At 41.7% G+C, this 17,304-nt stretch overlaps 1 protein-coding gene across 6 annotated transcripts in view; it reads left to right on the top strand.

The window, feature by feature from the left end:
- The window catches only part of LOC129187758 (protein mono-ADP-ribosyltransferase PARP4-like), an 85,264-nt gene that overhangs the window by 32,156 nt on the left and 35,804 nt on the right, over positions 1-17,304 (top strand). For all 6 annotated transcript variants that reach the window (XM_054787418.1, XM_054787421.1, XM_054787417.1 and 3 more), the window contains 9 exons: positions 8,690-8,831; positions 9,409-9,551; positions 9,643-9,774; positions 14,368-14,454; positions 14,545-14,709; positions 14,799-14,845; positions 15,192-15,273; positions 15,439-15,576; positions 15,674-15,863. In XM_054787418.1, coding sequence (XP_054643393.1) covers positions 8,690-8,831; positions 9,409-9,551; positions 9,643-9,774; positions 14,368-14,454; positions 14,545-14,709; positions 14,799-14,845; positions 15,192-15,273; positions 15,439-15,576; positions 15,674-15,863 — 1,126 coding nt within the window. The remainder of the gene's footprint in view (positions 1-8,689; positions 8,832-9,408; positions 9,552-9,642; positions 9,775-14,367; positions 14,455-14,544; positions 14,710-14,798; positions 14,846-15,191; positions 15,274-15,438; positions 15,577-15,673; positions 15,864-17,304) is intronic.

The following is a 17,304-nucleotide window of genomic DNA, read 5'->3' as shown; positions in this document are numbered from 1 at the left end:
GGGTTCCCAACCAAGTACTGAAGATTGACATATCGTTTTGAAAGTACCATATTTTGATTGATTTGATGTGATCCTAATTTCTTTCTTTTTTTTCCTGCAAAAACTGAGAAGTAAATGGTGATTTCTTCACAGTATTCAAATTTTTTGAATTCCTGTTTTCATGGGTTTTATGAGCTGGAAGCCCGAATTACGTAAAAATAAACAAATAAACACTTGAAATCGTTTAAATTGTGGGACCTGAATCTATAATCTATGAAAGTTTTACTTTTTGAATGGAATTATGGAAATTAAGCAACTTTTCCATGACATTCAAATTTTTTGGAAAGGGCCTGTATTTTACTACTCAATGTATTATTATTGGGATTTATATTACTACTGCATTGCTCATTATTACCTAGATTGCTACTACATCTTTCTATTCCTTGGGGTTGGGCGATATGGACCTTAGCATGTATCACAATATTTGTGGGCTGTATCAGGACATGATGGAGTCTTGTATAAAAAGCTAACCTGAACCCCTACACTGCGCTCCAAATGATAATGCAAATGATATTTTTCTCTGATCGCACATCACATCACATCAACCTTTTTAGAGTAAAATTTTTTGGCAAAAATTAAAAAAAAAAAAATTGAATTCCTGTTTTCGTGGATTTTATGAGCTGGAAGCCCAAATTACGTAAAAATAAACAAATAAACACTTGAAATCGTTTAAATTGTGGGCCCTGAATCTATGATATAGATTATATAATATATAATCAATAATCAATAATATTATATATATATAATATATCATATATACCCCTAAAGAGGAGAAGCGGCATAGAAAATGGATGGATGGAACTTAACTGTGTGTGCGCACGCGTGTGTGCATGTGCATGCGTAAGGCTTAACAATTACCTTAGTTTTGAGAGCATAATTTGCCAACTTTGTGGAAAACACTGTATTCCCGCGCACGATTCCTTCATTCAGATGTCTATGAGATAGCGGGAATGTAAAAAAACACAGAAATGGCGGCAGGCAGACGCGGTAGTTTGCTTTCGCGAAATGTTGTTTACAGACAACGTTGAGAAGCTAATTGCTGATGCTGTATCCATTAGTTTCACAACAGATATGTGTTAATTCCACGACAGGAGATATGTGATGATACACATATTGGTATCTGTTGGAAATTGAGAGTTGGACGATATCGGCAAAAAAGCCAGTATTGGTCATTTCTAGTTGTGGTGAGTAGTTATTAATGCACTGTATGTAGTACATTCGTTACATACATTTACAGCATAAGCGCTGTCGGCTGGCGCAGTTTCAGAAGTCAGTGCTGCCTCCGCCTGTTGACAAAGCGGTTCATTGGGCAACTTATATAACAGACACAACACAATAGGCCACAACAGGTATGTTTTTGGTTTGTCTGGCAGTGACTGACACTGACAGATGTATGCGAGATGCAAGACAAGTGAGAAGCGGTCCCTGTTTAGCTAGTCTTGACCCATACAACCCATACTATTCTAAGATTTATAGAATATATCCAGTGGAAATAATGTTTATTAACTTACTGCCACCTTGGCATGCTTTTACACGGCCGAGTGTCCTCTGGGTTTGTGACTTTGTGTTTATTTCCATCTGCATCAGTGCTGTTTGGGTCGAGGAAAGATAGTCAGGACAGCAGATGGTTGAAGCACCCTCTGGTAATACACCTTCACTCCCAAACTTTCTTTTATTTACAGTCCTCGAAATGTGCCGATAAGTGAATTTCCGCAAAGTAAGATTCCTTATTTATTAATGGTATTTTTTCTTAGTTAGAGCATGGAAAACCTGTTTGCAACTTTCTAAATACAACTTTTAACATGATGAGAGCCCTCTCGACATGAAATAACACCCCTATAGTCACCTTTATACCCAATATAGTCGACATAATAATAGAAAATAAGAAATCCACATAAATAAGATAGATTCATATGTTAGCATTGACAGCATACTTTCTGCGGTGGCGATTGTCTCATCAGTGTCACGTTAGTGACACCTAGTGACCAGTGTAGAATACTGTTTATGGTTAACACATTCACACAGGAGCTGCGGTTGGACACAACTCACACCAGTCGCTCGCACTCTCCACACTGCTAACATTCAGCTAAACACAGTCAACTCTAGCTTCGTCACACACGTCGCTTCCCAGGCCCCACTCAGTCAGATATTACACTACATAGCACATACTCTGAATGCCTTATATTTGTATTGCCATTACTGTCGCTATTTTTATGCTTGAAAATTCATCATTTCGATCAAAAATATATACAATTTGCTTGAATGTGTTTTTTTTTTTTTTAATAATAATAGGTCGTATTTGACCACAAAACTGTGATCATTTATGAATTCATACATTTTTGAAAACCACAATAGAGTGAGGGCACAATGTTAGAACCGCGATGTAGCGAGGGACGTCTGTATAACAACAGAAAATCAACAAAAATGCACCACCACAATATAAAAACACTGGATTCCATGCATAGTTCCAAGTTCTTGAGGTGACGTCACTTCCTTCTCCGGTTTCCGACAGGATTGTTTTTCAGTGGTGTAAAAAAGGATAAATATGTCAACATTGGAGCATACATCTAACACGGAAATATGACTTTCAGGGTTGTTTTGCACGGTAAAAATAACCAGTTGAGCATGTGTTTTGGTGTCATGAGCACTTTAAGGCACAGCGTGTCTATTTCTAGCCGGCACAGCGCCCCACTTTAAGCTACCAGCCAATCAAATTTGCATTTCCGCTTAGAGCAGTTGTGCAGCCCAGTGCTTCAGCTTCTGTTGACTTTGTCACGAGATTTAGCGACTTTTCAGACCCTGTTAAGGGCGCCTGGAGACATACGGTAGCGATCAACTATAACTTAAAAAGTGACGCTAGTATTGACCCATATGACTTGTCTGTGAAAATTACCAGGAAAATCATTTTCGGGAAAGAGCAGGAACCCTGATTACCCATGTTGCAGCATGCTAGCTTGGCATATACTGTAGCTTCCGTCTCAGCAGCTTGGTCTGAATGAATGTGGGAGGCGCAGCTTAATGGATCTGCACTTGGCACTGCAGCCTCAGGCGGAGTAGTCGAGTCCAGATCTTCATTGCTAGAAGTTGATAAAATCACATGTTGTTCGATGCATTGCATATCCTGAACCGAAACCAATGTAGCTAGTAGACTAGTAGCTCACAATGGATGAGTTGGCGCCCCCTGTTCTACACTGTGTTCTAAATTATTATGCAAATGACATTTTTCTCTGATTTTGCTAAATAGTCAATATAAATTCCAGTCATCATCATTCAGTCATCAAGCTTTAAAGTACAATTTGAATGTTATGGAACAACCCACCCAGTGATAACAGTATTTTTTTCAAAAATAAAAACTTAAAATGCACTGTTCCACATTATTATGCACAACAGAGTTTCAAAGCATGTCGCTGGTTGTTAAGAGACGAAAATGGTCATTTGTTGAATTTGCAGCTATAGGAGGTCATACTTACTGAACGCAAGAGCTATTTCAATCACTAACATTTGAACAAGCCAAGTTACATGTTAACATAAGATCCCTTCACAATTCTTACATTGAACTTGTGAGTTTTTGGAGCGTTTCTGCTTGAATTTCTTTGCAAGATGTCAGAATAGCCTCCCACAGCTGCTGTTTTGTTGTGATCTGCATCCCACTCTCATAGATTTTTTGCTTGACAATACTCCGCAGGTTCTCAATTGGGCTGAGGTCAGGGGAGAAAGGGGGCCAAATCATGAGTTTCTCTTTTTTATGCCCATAACAGCCAATGACAGAGAGGTAGGTATTCTTTGCATCATGAGATGGTGCACTGTCACGCATGAATGTCATTTTGCTACAGAAGGTACGGTTTTCATATTGTACCATGGAAGAAAGTGGTCAGTCAGAGACTCTGCATACTTTGCTGAGGTCATTTCACACCTTCAATGACCATAAAGGGTCTACCAGCTCTCTTCCAATGATTCCGGTCCAAAACCTGACTCAGCCATCTACTTGCTGACATCACAGCCTTGTTGAGATATGCTGGCCATACTCTACTTCATCCATCCGGACCACCCAAGGTTGCACGGCCCTCATCAGTAAAAAGGATTGTTTGAAAATTCATTTTCATGTATTTGTTGGCCCACTGCAACCATTTCTGCTTGTGAGTATTGGTTAGGGGTGGCTAAATAGTAGGTTTATGCATGACTGCAAGTCTCTGGTGGATCCTACACCTTGAGGTTCATGGGGCTTCAGAGGCACCAGCAGCTTCAAATACCTGTTTGCTGCTTTGTAATGGCTTTGCTCTCTTGATTCCAATCATTTGTCTGGCAGAAACCTTTCTCATTATGCCTTTATCAGCACAATCCTGTCTGTCTTCTGAATCAGCCACAAATTTCTTCACCATCCAAAAATGTTTGTGAATGATTGAATGTTTACATGCCATGTCCAAGGCATTGCAATATTTGACGCTTTTTTTGTCCTTTTTCTTTTCCGTATTGCTTGAAATCTGTGGCGTACTTAATCATGTGGAACATAATTTTTAAGTCATTTACTTTTATTTGGGCTCACCTGGCAAACTAATCGTCCTACATTGATATCAGTAATCCAAGAGATTCAAGAGATTCAAGAGAGTTTTATTGTCATGTGCATAGTAAAACAGCAGTTATACCATGCAATGAAAATCTTATTCTGTTCATTCTCCCAAGAAAAGAAAGAAAACAAATGAAAGAATAAGAACATAAGAAACATAAACACATAAACATAAATACCAATAAATTAAGCAACAACAACAGAAGAGACATTAATACAAGTAAATAATACAAATAAATAACTAAATAAATAAATAAAGTGCTATGAGTGTGTGCGTGTATTGCGTGCGGCGTGTGCGAGTGCTTCGTTGAGAAGCCTGATGGCCTGTGGGTAAAAGCTGTTTGCCAGCCTTGTGGTCCTGGACTTCAAACTCCTGTAGCATCTGCCTGACGGTAGGAGTGTGAATAATGAGTGTTGTGGATGTGTGCTGTCCTTGATGAGGTTGTGTGTTCTGCGTAGGACTCTAGATTTATAAATGTCTTGCAGTGAGGGGAGGGCTGCCCCAACAATGTTCTGTGAGGTCTTGATCACCCGCTGGAGTGCCTTCCTATCACGTGTTGTACAGTTACCGTACCAAACAGTGATGGAGGCGGTAAGGACACTTTCGATGGTGCATCTGTAGAAGCAACTCAGGATTGTGGTGGACATGCCAAATTTCCTCAGTCTTCTCAGGAAGTACAGTCTCCTTTGGGACTTCTTCATAATTTGTTGGGTGTTGTGAGACCAGGTGAGGTCCTCGCTGATGTGTGTGCCAAGGAACTTGAAGGTTTTCACCCTCTCCACCTCAGTCTCATCAATAAACAGGGGTCTATGCGGCTCCTTTTCCCTTGTTCTTGGGTCAATGATCATCTCTTTAGTCTTATCTGTATTGAGAAGGAGATTGTTATCACGACACCAAGCTATGAGGTCCGCCACCTCTCTTCTGTATGATGTTTCAACACCACCAGTGATCAGGCCGATGACTGTAGTGTCATCCGCAAATTTAATGATGCTGGTGTTGTTCTGGGAGGCCACGCAATCGTAGGTGAAGAGCGTGTAGAGGAGTGGACTCAGCACACACCCCTGTGGGGTCCCACTGCTCACAATTCTTGAGCTGGATGTGCGATTGTGGACTCTGACTGACTGGGGTCTGCCTGTGAGAAAGTTAAACACCCAGTTACAGAGGGAGGGAGACAGGCCAAGTGTGAGGAGCTTATTTGTGAGTTTGTGGGGGCTGACTGTGTTAAAAGCAGAGCTATAGTCTATAAATAGCATTCTGACGTATGTGTCCTGGCCCTGTACGTGAGAAAGGGCTGTGTGGATGGCAGTGTTGACTGCATCATCCGTGGACCGGTTCTGGCGATATGCAAACTGTAGAGGGTCCACAGTTGCCGCCGGGATGCTCTTTTCTAGTCTGTGATGTGCTGGAGCCCCGCCCACATGCGCCGAGGGTCTGAGGTGGAATAGTAGCCCTCCAGCTTCTGTCTGTACTGTCTTTTGGCCTCCCGTATGGACCTCCTCAGGTCATATCTGGCCTTTTTGTAGTCATCAGCGGTGCCCATGACAAATGCAGTCGAACGAGCACGTAGCTTAGCCCTTACATCACAGTTCATCCACTGTTTTTGGTTAGGGTATTTTCTGTAATACTTGGTGGTGCTAACAGTCTCTATGCATGTGCTAATGTAGCCAGTAACAGCAGAAGCATATTCATCCAAATCAACAGTACAATCTTCCCTCCCCGCTGCAGTTTTAAACACATCCCAGTTTGTGCAGCCAAAGCAGTCCTGAAGTACTTGATCAGTTTCTTCATTCCACACTTTAACTGCTGTACTTACAGGGGGAGCTTTTTTAAGAAGTTGTCTGTATGTTGGATAAAGGAATATAGAGATGTGGTCAGCCTTTCCAAAGTGGGGTCTTGGAACAGCCTTCAAAGCACCTTTCATGTTGCTGTAGACTTGGTCCAGGATGTTATTTTCCCTTGTGGGAAAGCTCACATGCTGGTAATATTTGGGGAGGACAGTCCTGAGGTTACAGTGGTTGAAATCGCCAGATATAATAAATACAGCGTCTGGGTGTTTGGTCTCATGTTTATCAATGATGTCATGCAGGAGGCCTAGTGCATTAGCAGTGTTAGCTCGTGGTGGGATGTAAACAGCAGTTAAATACACAGCGCTAAACTCACGAGGCAAATAAAAAGGTCTGCATTTCACCATCAGCAGCTCAATGTCCTGCAAGCAGTGCTTTTCCATCGTCTGTACGTCTGTGCACCACCGTTTGTTTACGTAAACACAGACGCCGCCACCTCTGTGTTTACCAGACGCTAAAGTCCGATCTCCCCGGTAAGCAGCAAATGATTCCAACTGGATCGCCGAGTCCGGTATATCCTCCGTCAGCCAGGTTTCTGTGAAGGTGAGGACACAGCATTCCCTGATCTCACGTTGAGCTGTAATCCTTGCTCGTAGTTCGTCCATCTTGTTTTCAAGAGAGCGGACGTTGGCTAGCAGCAGGCTTGGTAGCGGTGGCCTCGTCGCTCTAGCTTTTAGCCTAGCATGCAGGCCGGCTCGCTTGCCTCGTTTACGCCTCGGATGCTTTGCTCGCCGGGTATTCAGCTCACCAGGCCCGCAGGCTGCTGCGTTCTCCCGGCGCAGAAGAAAGGCAAAGTCTGAGAAGCTAAATGAAAGTTCATGGTGAACCCTGCCGATGTTCAAAAGTGTCTCTCTGTTGTAATATACTGGGTGAGTGTTTTGAATGTCCAAAATGAACAATAAAATAGCAAAAAATAGAAATAGAAAAATAGAAAAACACGGGAGAGTGTCACAGAGACGTCTGCCACGGAGGGCGCCATCTTTGATAACCCCAAAGAGCCCCAAGACACAATGCCATCCGTCAATTTCATTGAAAAACAAAAAAATGTATGTTTATGATACAAAAATCCTATTTGCATAATTATTTGGAACACTGTGTAAATGTCACGCCTGTTGCGTGGTCGTGCAGGTGTGAATCCCCGTATGCAGAGGCAGGACACTTCCAGGTAAGTAGAATGGCTTTACTGAACACTTTGCACACAAAAAGGTACAGCAACCAAAAACTACTGTGCAAAAATAAGAGTCCGAATGCACCGCGATAAACACTGAAATAATAATGGATAGAGGAACTAAAAGCTACCTGTGAGATAGGCAGGCCACTGAACGAGCAGGCAGGAAGGCTAGCACAGGATCAGCGTAACACAAAGATACTAAAATGCCTGACTCGAGAGTCAGCTGACATGAAGCGTAGTCGGTAGAGTCCAAAACAGAGGAATACTCCTACGCCTTCCTGCAGCAGCTGAGGAGCATAAATGCAAGTCCTGATGGGAAACAGCTGCGCTCCTCCAGTGGCTCCGCCCACCTCCGGAAAACCAGCATCTGAGAGACAGACCATAACATTGAGTAGTAAAGAGCATTTAACCAGTCTAAAGGGTCTACACACAATAAAGTGATAAGGAAAAGGCACACATGTCACAGCAGCGCGTGACAGTAAATATGCTTTTAAACATTATTAGAGCGCTCTAAGCATGAATTAACACCCTTATAGTGACCTTTACACTCATTTTACCCAATACAGTAGACATAATGACAAAAAATAAGACAGAAATAAGAAATAATATTGACTCATGTTATCATTGGGAAAGTTCCTTGTTGTTGTTCCGGTTTCGGGACAGTTCTTGCTGCGGTGGCTGCTGTCTCATCAATGTAAGATAATGGAACATTATTGACACCTACTCACATTTTAGAATGCAACATGTCACAACGTGTCTTTCAGTGTGTTTTCTGCATGCCTTGTATTTGTATTTTATGTAATTAAGCCATTTTTATGCTCAAAAATGGTTAATTTAGTCCAAAAATACGTTAAAAAAAATGATGTGCTTAAATAAGCATTTTTTTGACTGACAGGCCGTTGTCAATCAGAGTGAAGGCGGCATGGCAAAGGATGGCTTTAGACTGTAGGACACCTGAGCACAGCACTGGTGCCTTCAGCTTCTCTCCAGAAGGACTAAATATCTTTGTCTAGCTCCTGTTAGCACAAATATTGCTTCAGCATATCTTATGTCATCTTTTCACGCTCCAGGATGATGAGTACGTGGTGTACAGGCCTGAGCAGGTCCAGCTGAGATATGTGGTACGCTTCAGCGTGGATGGAGACCAAGTGAAGGGGTTCAGTCCCGCTATCGACACGTCGACTGAGACTCGCCTGCTCCCGACTGTCTCAGGTGAGCACAGCCCTTACATGCTGCGAGTCAGAGAGTCACGTTTGTTATTTATATTATTTATTTGATTTTTCTCTGCATTAATGGTGTCAGCGCTAGGTCGGCTTCAAGTGTCTTTGCCTTTAAATATCTGCCTTTGTCTGGTTCTGTGGAAGATGAATGAAAAAAAGAAAAAAAATTAGAATAACCTCAGGGGTCTGTGTGCACAAAGGCTGCTATTGTACCATCACTCCTAATTGGCACTTAAAGTTCCTCGCAATGAGTTTCCTCACAGGATCAGTTGGCAAAGTAGCTGAGCACAACTTTTAGCAACAACTCCTGCAACTAATAGAATACTTAATGGACCGTCCTGTTGTCCCCACGGCAGCCGAGTGTCAGCGAGCGGCGTGGAAAGTATTTGTCATTACAAAGGAGTGCAACGGATTCAAATGGCTCCTTTTTCAAGCCCACAAATTGGATCTTTTAGACAAAACATAGCCACTATTTGAATATGTTTGGTTGCCTGGAACACTCTGGAGGGGAGCTAATGACACCTGTAATGATATATTCTGTGCGTGTGTGTGTGTGTGTGTATGTGAAGAGGTGCTTGGTTCTAATGTTGGGATAGAAGGCATGCGGAACCCACTGGAGGATGTGACTGCAGGACTGCTGGACAGCTCGGGGCAGCAGCTCCCCCTGCAGGCCGTCCATGTGAAGTGCAAATTGGTGGATCTGCTCTCCCAGGTCGGGTGTGTCCTTCGTAAACATCACATAACCCCAATTGCAACCAGGAAGGCTAGCGTTTATGTACTGTATGGCTTCAATCTGCTTGCAGGTGATTATCTTCCAAAAGTACACCAATCACAGCACGGCGCCCATTGAGGCAAAGTATGTCTTCCCGTTGGAGGACTCGGCAGCAGTGTGTGCCTTTGAAGCCTTCATCAATGGGAAGCATGTGGTGGCACAGGTACACATCCAAACAACCACAACACATTAGCGGTACATTGTAGGCACATATAGCATTGAATTAGAGGTGTAGAGCAGGGGTGTCAAAAGTGAGAATGCCCCAAAAACATACTTTAACAAGAATAAAGTCAAAGCATTTAAGAGGAACAAGTTGTCGTCTAAGGAGAATAACTAAACTATAATATTCATGAGGAAAAATAAATAGCATAAAGTTGAAATATTAAAGGAAATTGTTTTAAAGTCATACTATTGTGAGAAATGACAATGAATAAAGTTATGAAAAAGTTATATGGTATGACAAAGTCAAAATGTTATGAGAGTCATAATTATGAGAAAAAAATGTACAAAAAGAAAGTTGAAATAGTTGCAAAATAAAACATAAAATCAATAGCAGAAATGGAAAAGACTGCTGTAATTTTATGAGAGTAATGTCAAAATATCAAGAGAAAAAAGTTGTATTCTAACAAGAAAAAAACCCGCAATTTTGCATTTTTTTTAATTATTATTATTATGTATTTTTTTTTACCCCTGTCCTGTCCAGCCTTTAAGGCAGATAGAATACGGGCAAATGCAAATGATCTAAATGCCCTCAAGTGCTCAACAGATTTACTCTGCCAGGGAGAAGTGATATACACTTCCCCTGTTATACAGGATTTATTTGACTTAGATGCTTGTTATTAAGCAAATTTGGAGCGACCGGGCCGGAGCAGGAGGGGACAGAGAAGAAGAGAAAAGGAAACGGGGGGGTGCGGGGATAAGAGGGGACAAAAAAAGAGACAAGAGACCAGGACAACAGCAGCAACAACAATTGTGACAACAATAACAGAACAACAGAAACATACAGAACTACATCAGCAAATAAATGTCTGTGATGACTATAAAGACCCTGACGGAAAGGACAAAATAATATCAACAACCACAATGACAATGCTGCATTGAAACAGTCACACATAATAGTAGTCATGAAATGATGAACTATGATAGTGATCACAATGACAATACTGCATTGAAACAGTCACACATAATTGTAGTAATGAAATGATTATCTATTATAGTGAACAGAATGACAATAACTGTAATGCACATCATTGTAAAAAAAAAACGATAATCATACTGGTGAAATCACCGTCGCTGTAATAAAACCAACAACATAATTACACCCTGGTTAACTCGGTGAGTAATGTGGGGAATTACGCATGTACTGCGAGTGTGCATATGTACGTGTGTACAGGTATCTCTGTATGTGGGGAAGTCTTCATATATATAAAGGTGCAAGAATGTGTGGGCGTGTAATTGTCACTGAGAATGCATGAAAGGAAAGGGGCCGCCCTCCACCTCCCAGAGAGCCCCGCCCCAAATAGCCAGGCCGAGCCCCCGCCGCCAGAAGGCCACCAGGCCCACAGGGGCAGGCAGCACAAAGATCAGCGCCCCAAGAGCCAGCCCAGAGAGCCCACCCTCCCCGGAAGACCAGCGAAGGGCCGCGGAGAGGTAATCCCAGCCAGAGACAGGGCACCGACGGGCCAGAGGACAGCCAACCCCTGAGACCAGCGAGAGATCACACCCCACAAAGGCAGACGAGTACCGGGGGGCCACACAACGGCAGGCCCAGAGACGCCCCCACAACCAGAAGGAAGCCTGCCTACGCCGGAAGCGCCAATCCACGCACTCACACAGTGGTCGACTGCCCGACACCCGGAAGCCTCGCTCTTTCCCCCGTTGGTAACCCAAGGAGCAGCGGAGCCGGGGACCCCGAGGTCCCAGACATACAACCCAGAACCCGCGGCGCGGGGAGCAGGAAGACAGGCCACCCCATCCCAACGGTAGGACGCCGCCAGCAAGGCAGACAGAGGAGCTAGCGAGGAGGAAAGCGGGCAAATGAGCAAGCGGGCGAGCAAACGGGCGAGCAGCCAGGCGGACCACCACACAGCGCCAGCCGACACCCGTGGGGCAGCAAACCGCGGAGCGGGAGCGGGAGTGCCACACCCCAAGCCGCAGGGAGGCCAAGCACCAGAGCCGAGACGGCGAGACCAGCAGCAGACCAGCCGACGGACCCCCGACCACACCCCCCACCCCGGCGCAAGCCCCCGGCATCCAGCCCGCCCCACCCATGTATGTGATAAGGTGTGGTTGTGTCTATTATGCAATTAAAAAATAAATAAATAAAATAAAATAAAAGATAGCAATGTTTTAATATTAAACCTGTAATGTTATTGTTGTAATATTATGACAAACAAACTAAAAAATATGAAGTTGTCATTTTTAGCCAATTAGGTTGTGGAAAAATGTATAATGGTACGACAATACCAAGTCAAAATATTATGAGAAAGTTGTAATTATGCAAAAAAAAGAAGAAAAAAGTTTAAATAGTTTGAAAATTAAAGAAATTAATCCATCACAGAATTGGGGAAAAAAACAGCTGTCATTTTATGAGAATAAAGTGAAAATATTAAGAGAAATATTAAGAGAGTTTAATTTTCCCATGAGATCATATTTCTCCTATTATAGAGAAATACTGTATGATTAGAAATACTGTACTGTATTAACTTTATGCATTATTTTAGCAGTTTGAAAATGTACAAAATCAGCAAATTTTAATATGTGATTTTAAAAATCAAGGGTTCGTATGTTCTCTTTACTCGCGTTATGAATTATCTTCACCCATCTTTTTTGCAGTACAGTGAGTGAGTGAAGATTGCTTTTATAATTATTACCCCATATCTCCACACAAAATGTCAGATATGGTAATACTAAGGAACAGTAAAGAGTGTGATTTTTGATCACGGACATATTTTGCTTTGTTCAATATTGAAGTATTTCTCGCCACCTTGTGTTGTCTATTTTTGATATGAGATGACCAACTCATTTTTTCGTCTATTATGATACCCAAAAATGTATTTTCTTTCACTCTTTCAATTTCCACTCCGTTTATTTGTATTTGATTGTACGTATCCTTCCTGCTATTTCCAAATAGCATTATTTTAGTTTTCCTGAAGTTCAAGGATAATCTGTGTTCATCAAACCATGTCTTTAATATGACCATTTCATCCTTCACCTTTTTAATGAGTTCTTGTGTGCTTTCCCCACAACAAAAGGCAGTGGTATCAACCGCAAATAAAACCAACTTTACATCCTTTGTTACTTTACAAATGTCATTTATATACAAATTGATCAGTTTTGGTCCCAGTATTGACCCCTGGGGTACTCCACACGTAATATTTAAACCAGATGTATATTTTCCTAGCTTTACAAATTGCTTCCTGTATGCTAGGTAGCTTTTCACCCAATTCAAAACCAATCCTCTGATTCCGTACTTTTCTAATTTTGTTGTTAAAATATTGTGATTAATTGTCAGATACATAAAATACTGCAACTGCACACCTTCTGTTGTGTATAGCAGTAGTGATTTCCTCCGTGATTTCAATCAGTGCCATAGAAGTTGAAATGTTAGCTCTGTAACCATACTGACTGCCTGCTAGTAATTCATTCTTATTAATATATTTGTCCAACCTGTTATTAAATAGCTACTCGATAATTTTAGAAAATTGTTCGGTAGTTTGTAAATTAATGTTTATCTCCATTTTTCTCCACTTTAGCTATTTTAATTTTGTTGGGAAATGTCCCAGTCTGAAACGATAAGTTACTAATATACAGTGGCTTGAAAAAGTATTCATACCCCTTGAACTTTCCCACATTTTGTCACGTTCCGACCACAAACATACAGTATGTTAACGCTTCTACAATCTCATTGATGACCCTTTTAATTGTTTCCATTTCGATTCCATGACAATCAGTTGATGTTTTTTGAAAAGGTTTATAATGGTGATAAAGTCCTAATTATGAGGAAAAAAACGTACAAGAAGAAAGTTGAAATCGTTGGAAGAAAGGGAAAAACAGCTGTCATTATATGACAATAAAGTGAAAATATTAAGAGAAAAAAAAATTATTTTGTAACAAGAAACCCCCCCACCCACAATTTTACAGCAATATAGCTGTAATGATATGAGGAAAAATAATGTCATTTTAGTAGCATGAAGTTGATTTTTTTTAAAGTTGGAATATTATGAGAACCAAATAAAACAATGATTAAAGTTGTTATTTTTAGACAGTTGGGTTGTGGAAAAGTTATCATGGTATGACATTAAAGTCAAAATATCATTAGAGAAAGTCACAAATCATGAGAAAAAAAATGTACAAAAAGAAATATGAAATCCTTGGAAAAAATATCAATAGCAGAAATGGGAAAGACTGCTGTAATTTTGAGATTAAAAGTTGTGTTTTAACAATATATATATTTTTTTTACAGCAATAAACCTGTAATACTATGAGGAAGAACAGTCATTTCAGTAGCATGAAGTTCTAAGTGGGAATATTGAATATTGGTAATAAATATCATTCATCCTTCCTTTCAAACGTTTGGACACCCCTGGCGTAGACCGTTAAATATGATATATGAATGACGCCATGCCAACGGTCATCCATATTGGGAAAAGCTTTACAACGTGGCAAAAAGCCCAAGAAAAAAGAAACCCACGCTGAGTTCTTATTGCCGGTGCTGACTTTCAAGCATTTCAACCTGCATGTTCTTGGCTGTCAGGTGAAGGAGAAAGAGCAGGCTCGCAGGGAGTACAAGCAGGCCATCGAGAAGGGTCACGGAGCCTACCTCATGGACCAGGACGCTCCTGTACGCACACGCCGCCACACACACGAGCAGTAAATACAGAAAAGCAGAGTCACACCTCACCTCCAATGTGGCCTCCTCCCTCCCTCGCAGGACGTCTTCACCATCAGTGTAGGAAACCTGCCGGCGGGTGCCACCGTGCTCATTAAAGTGACCTTTGTGTCCGAGCTCATCGTCAAGGACGGCGCCGTGCTCTTCTCCCTGCCCGGGAGTGTTGCGCCGTGGCGGGAAAGTGCAGCGCTCAATCAGACCACACAGGTAAAGGCTTTTAAAGGGATGCTGGCATGCTTTTTGTAATTTTATTTGGGCAAATTAAGCATCACAGTGGGTTTTTGCACTTTCAACAGGTGACTGTGGACAAAGTGTGTGTAACTGATGAATCAGCAAGTACAAGGTTTGCTTAAAACTCATTGGTTATTCCACATGAGCAATATTTTTTTTATATAAATGCATTATCCATGAATCTCCATCCTGTGGCACACCGAGTAAGAACAGCTTTTGTATGTGCTGAGCTTTTTTCCCCTCCTTCCTTGTGCCTTTAGCAGCTATGACTGATTAGCTAAAACGGCATTAAAATGCGGGGTTTTAGCACCCCCTGCTGTTTGGGCCAGCAAATGACAGCCTGCAAGTGTTTCATCATGCTGGACTCACCCATGAGTGTTGGCTGCTATTCTTAAAATGTGTTGAAATGTAAACGTGCATGTGTAGCGTGCGCTAACAATGTTGTTTGTTGCTTTCAGGGAGTTCAGCCTGGACATGTCCATTGAGATGCCTAATGAGATTGGCAGCCTGTCTTGCATCACGCACAAAGTCAAGATGAAGGTCCTTTGTCCCTTTACTTGTGTTTATTATTTAATAGGAACAAATTGTTGGGTTTTTTTTATGTCTTTGTACGCTTCATATTGAAAGTGGCGACACAAAAGCTTATTTTGATGTTTTTTTCTTCTCTCTGATGACGATATTTATAAAGTTTGTGTGATCCTGCAGAGGACCGACTGCAGGGCGGTGGTGAGCGTGCTGCCGGGGCAAGTCATGGGTCCGGATGGCTTCCAGCTGTCAATCACTCTGTCTGAGGTTCATCTGCCCAGGATGTGGGTGGAAAAACACCCTGACAAGGACAGCCAGGTCTGACAGTCCTGCCTTTCTGCCAGCTTTTATCCGTCTCCTTTTTTTTGTTTCTTCTTCTTTTTTTGTGTAACCATCTCGCACTTCATCCCTGCAGGCTTGCATGCTAGTTTTCTACCCAAACTTTGATGTCAAACCCAGCTCCAGATCTGATGAAGTTGTCATTTTGCTGGACACGTCCGAATCCATGCGGGGAGAACCCTTACGCTGGTCCCGGGTGATCGCCCTGCACATCATCAAAACCCTCCAGCTTAACTTCAAAGTCAACATCGTCTTGTTTAACACCGGTGAGTACCGGTTCTTCATGGTGTCATTCGGTCGGCATAAAAATCCATCACTGGCAATGTTCGAAGACATTGCGTGGTAATGCTTAAGAGATGACAAGCCGAAGAAAAACTGACCTGAGGTGGAAAGGCGCAAATGGCGAAATGCAGAATGAATGTAAGAGTAGAAGAAGTGCTGAAGCTGCGCGGGAATGTGCTGAAATCTAAAACAAATGAATGTATGAACGATACCTAGCATGATAGCACTAAGTGTTTATCTAAGTTTCTACTCATGAAAACGGCTAAAATGTTACTATGCTAATATAAGTTATACTAACGTTAACATGCAAAACCTAGCATGATAGCCCTGCATGTCTGCCAATGTTAACAACAATGAAAATTGCAAAAAATGCTACACTTTGCATGATAGCACTCGGTGTTTCTATGAGTTTGCACTTATAAAAAACATCTAAAAAAGTTAGAGTTGTGCTTGAGAAATGTGGCAACGGTTGCAGGTGGTTTTTCGAGAAAAGTGGGAAATTTGCATCAAGCGAACATTTTAGTGACGTGAAGAATAGGTCGCCCGAATGTGTTGAACAGTGTGATGTCGGAATGGCTTGACTGAACTGAGAAATCTGGACATTGAAATAAATCTTAGAAGAAGAGGAAGTAGTCTAACAAAAAAAAGTGTGAATTTTGCGAGAAAAAAAATGTAATGTGAAAAATGGTCTATTTTAAAGTCCTGAATGATGGTTTCATGGTGGAATGATTGGGATCAGTTGAGAAATGTGTGCATGGTGGTCCAAAATAAGATGAGCATCATACAATAGTTATAGTTTTACATCCGACCAAGGGCTGGGCAATATGACCTCAAAGCAATATCGTGATAAATTGGGCAGTTTTACCTCGATAATGATAAATGCACGATAAATCCCCAACCACTATATATCTTTGCCATCTGAAAATAATTGCAGGAAATGCAAATTAACTGCTTTTCGTTGATTTATTGACCCACTGGCACACATTACTTTCAATGAAATATAATGCACGTAATGGGACACACCTATTCCGCCTATAAAGCCTTCTGAAACCTCTAAAAAGCGCCAACAATGCTTCACTTCCATAATGTGCTTTGGGTGGTTACGACAGTTTTCATACTCACTTTACATTTGGTGTTCTTTTGCTCACCATCATCTTTGTGGAACCCAAAATAAATCTCCGTGGGTCTGCGGTCCTCAAATACTGTATGAAGGTATGGTACATACCTGGCATACTTCATCCTGTACACACATGTACTAAGCTACACATGCAGCCTCATACCATGACTGATACCACATCTCATGCACATTACTAATGGACACTTATCACACTGCACAACAAGAACCACCTTGATATCAACCCAACCTACCACAACCATGTCAGCTCATATTTTCCAATAATAATAATAGCATTTATAAATATCGTG

This window comes from Dunckerocampus dactyliophorus, chromosome 9 (genome assembly GCF_027744805.1).
Source record: "Dunckerocampus dactyliophorus isolate RoL2022-P2 chromosome 9, RoL_Ddac_1.1, whole genome shotgun sequence".
NCBI classification, from domain to species: domain Eukaryota; kingdom Metazoa; phylum Chordata; class Actinopteri; order Syngnathiformes; family Syngnathidae; genus Dunckerocampus; species Dunckerocampus dactyliophorus.
The sequence above is the reverse complement of the archived record's forward strand: the minus strand, read 5'-3'. Positions and strand labels throughout refer to the sequence as shown.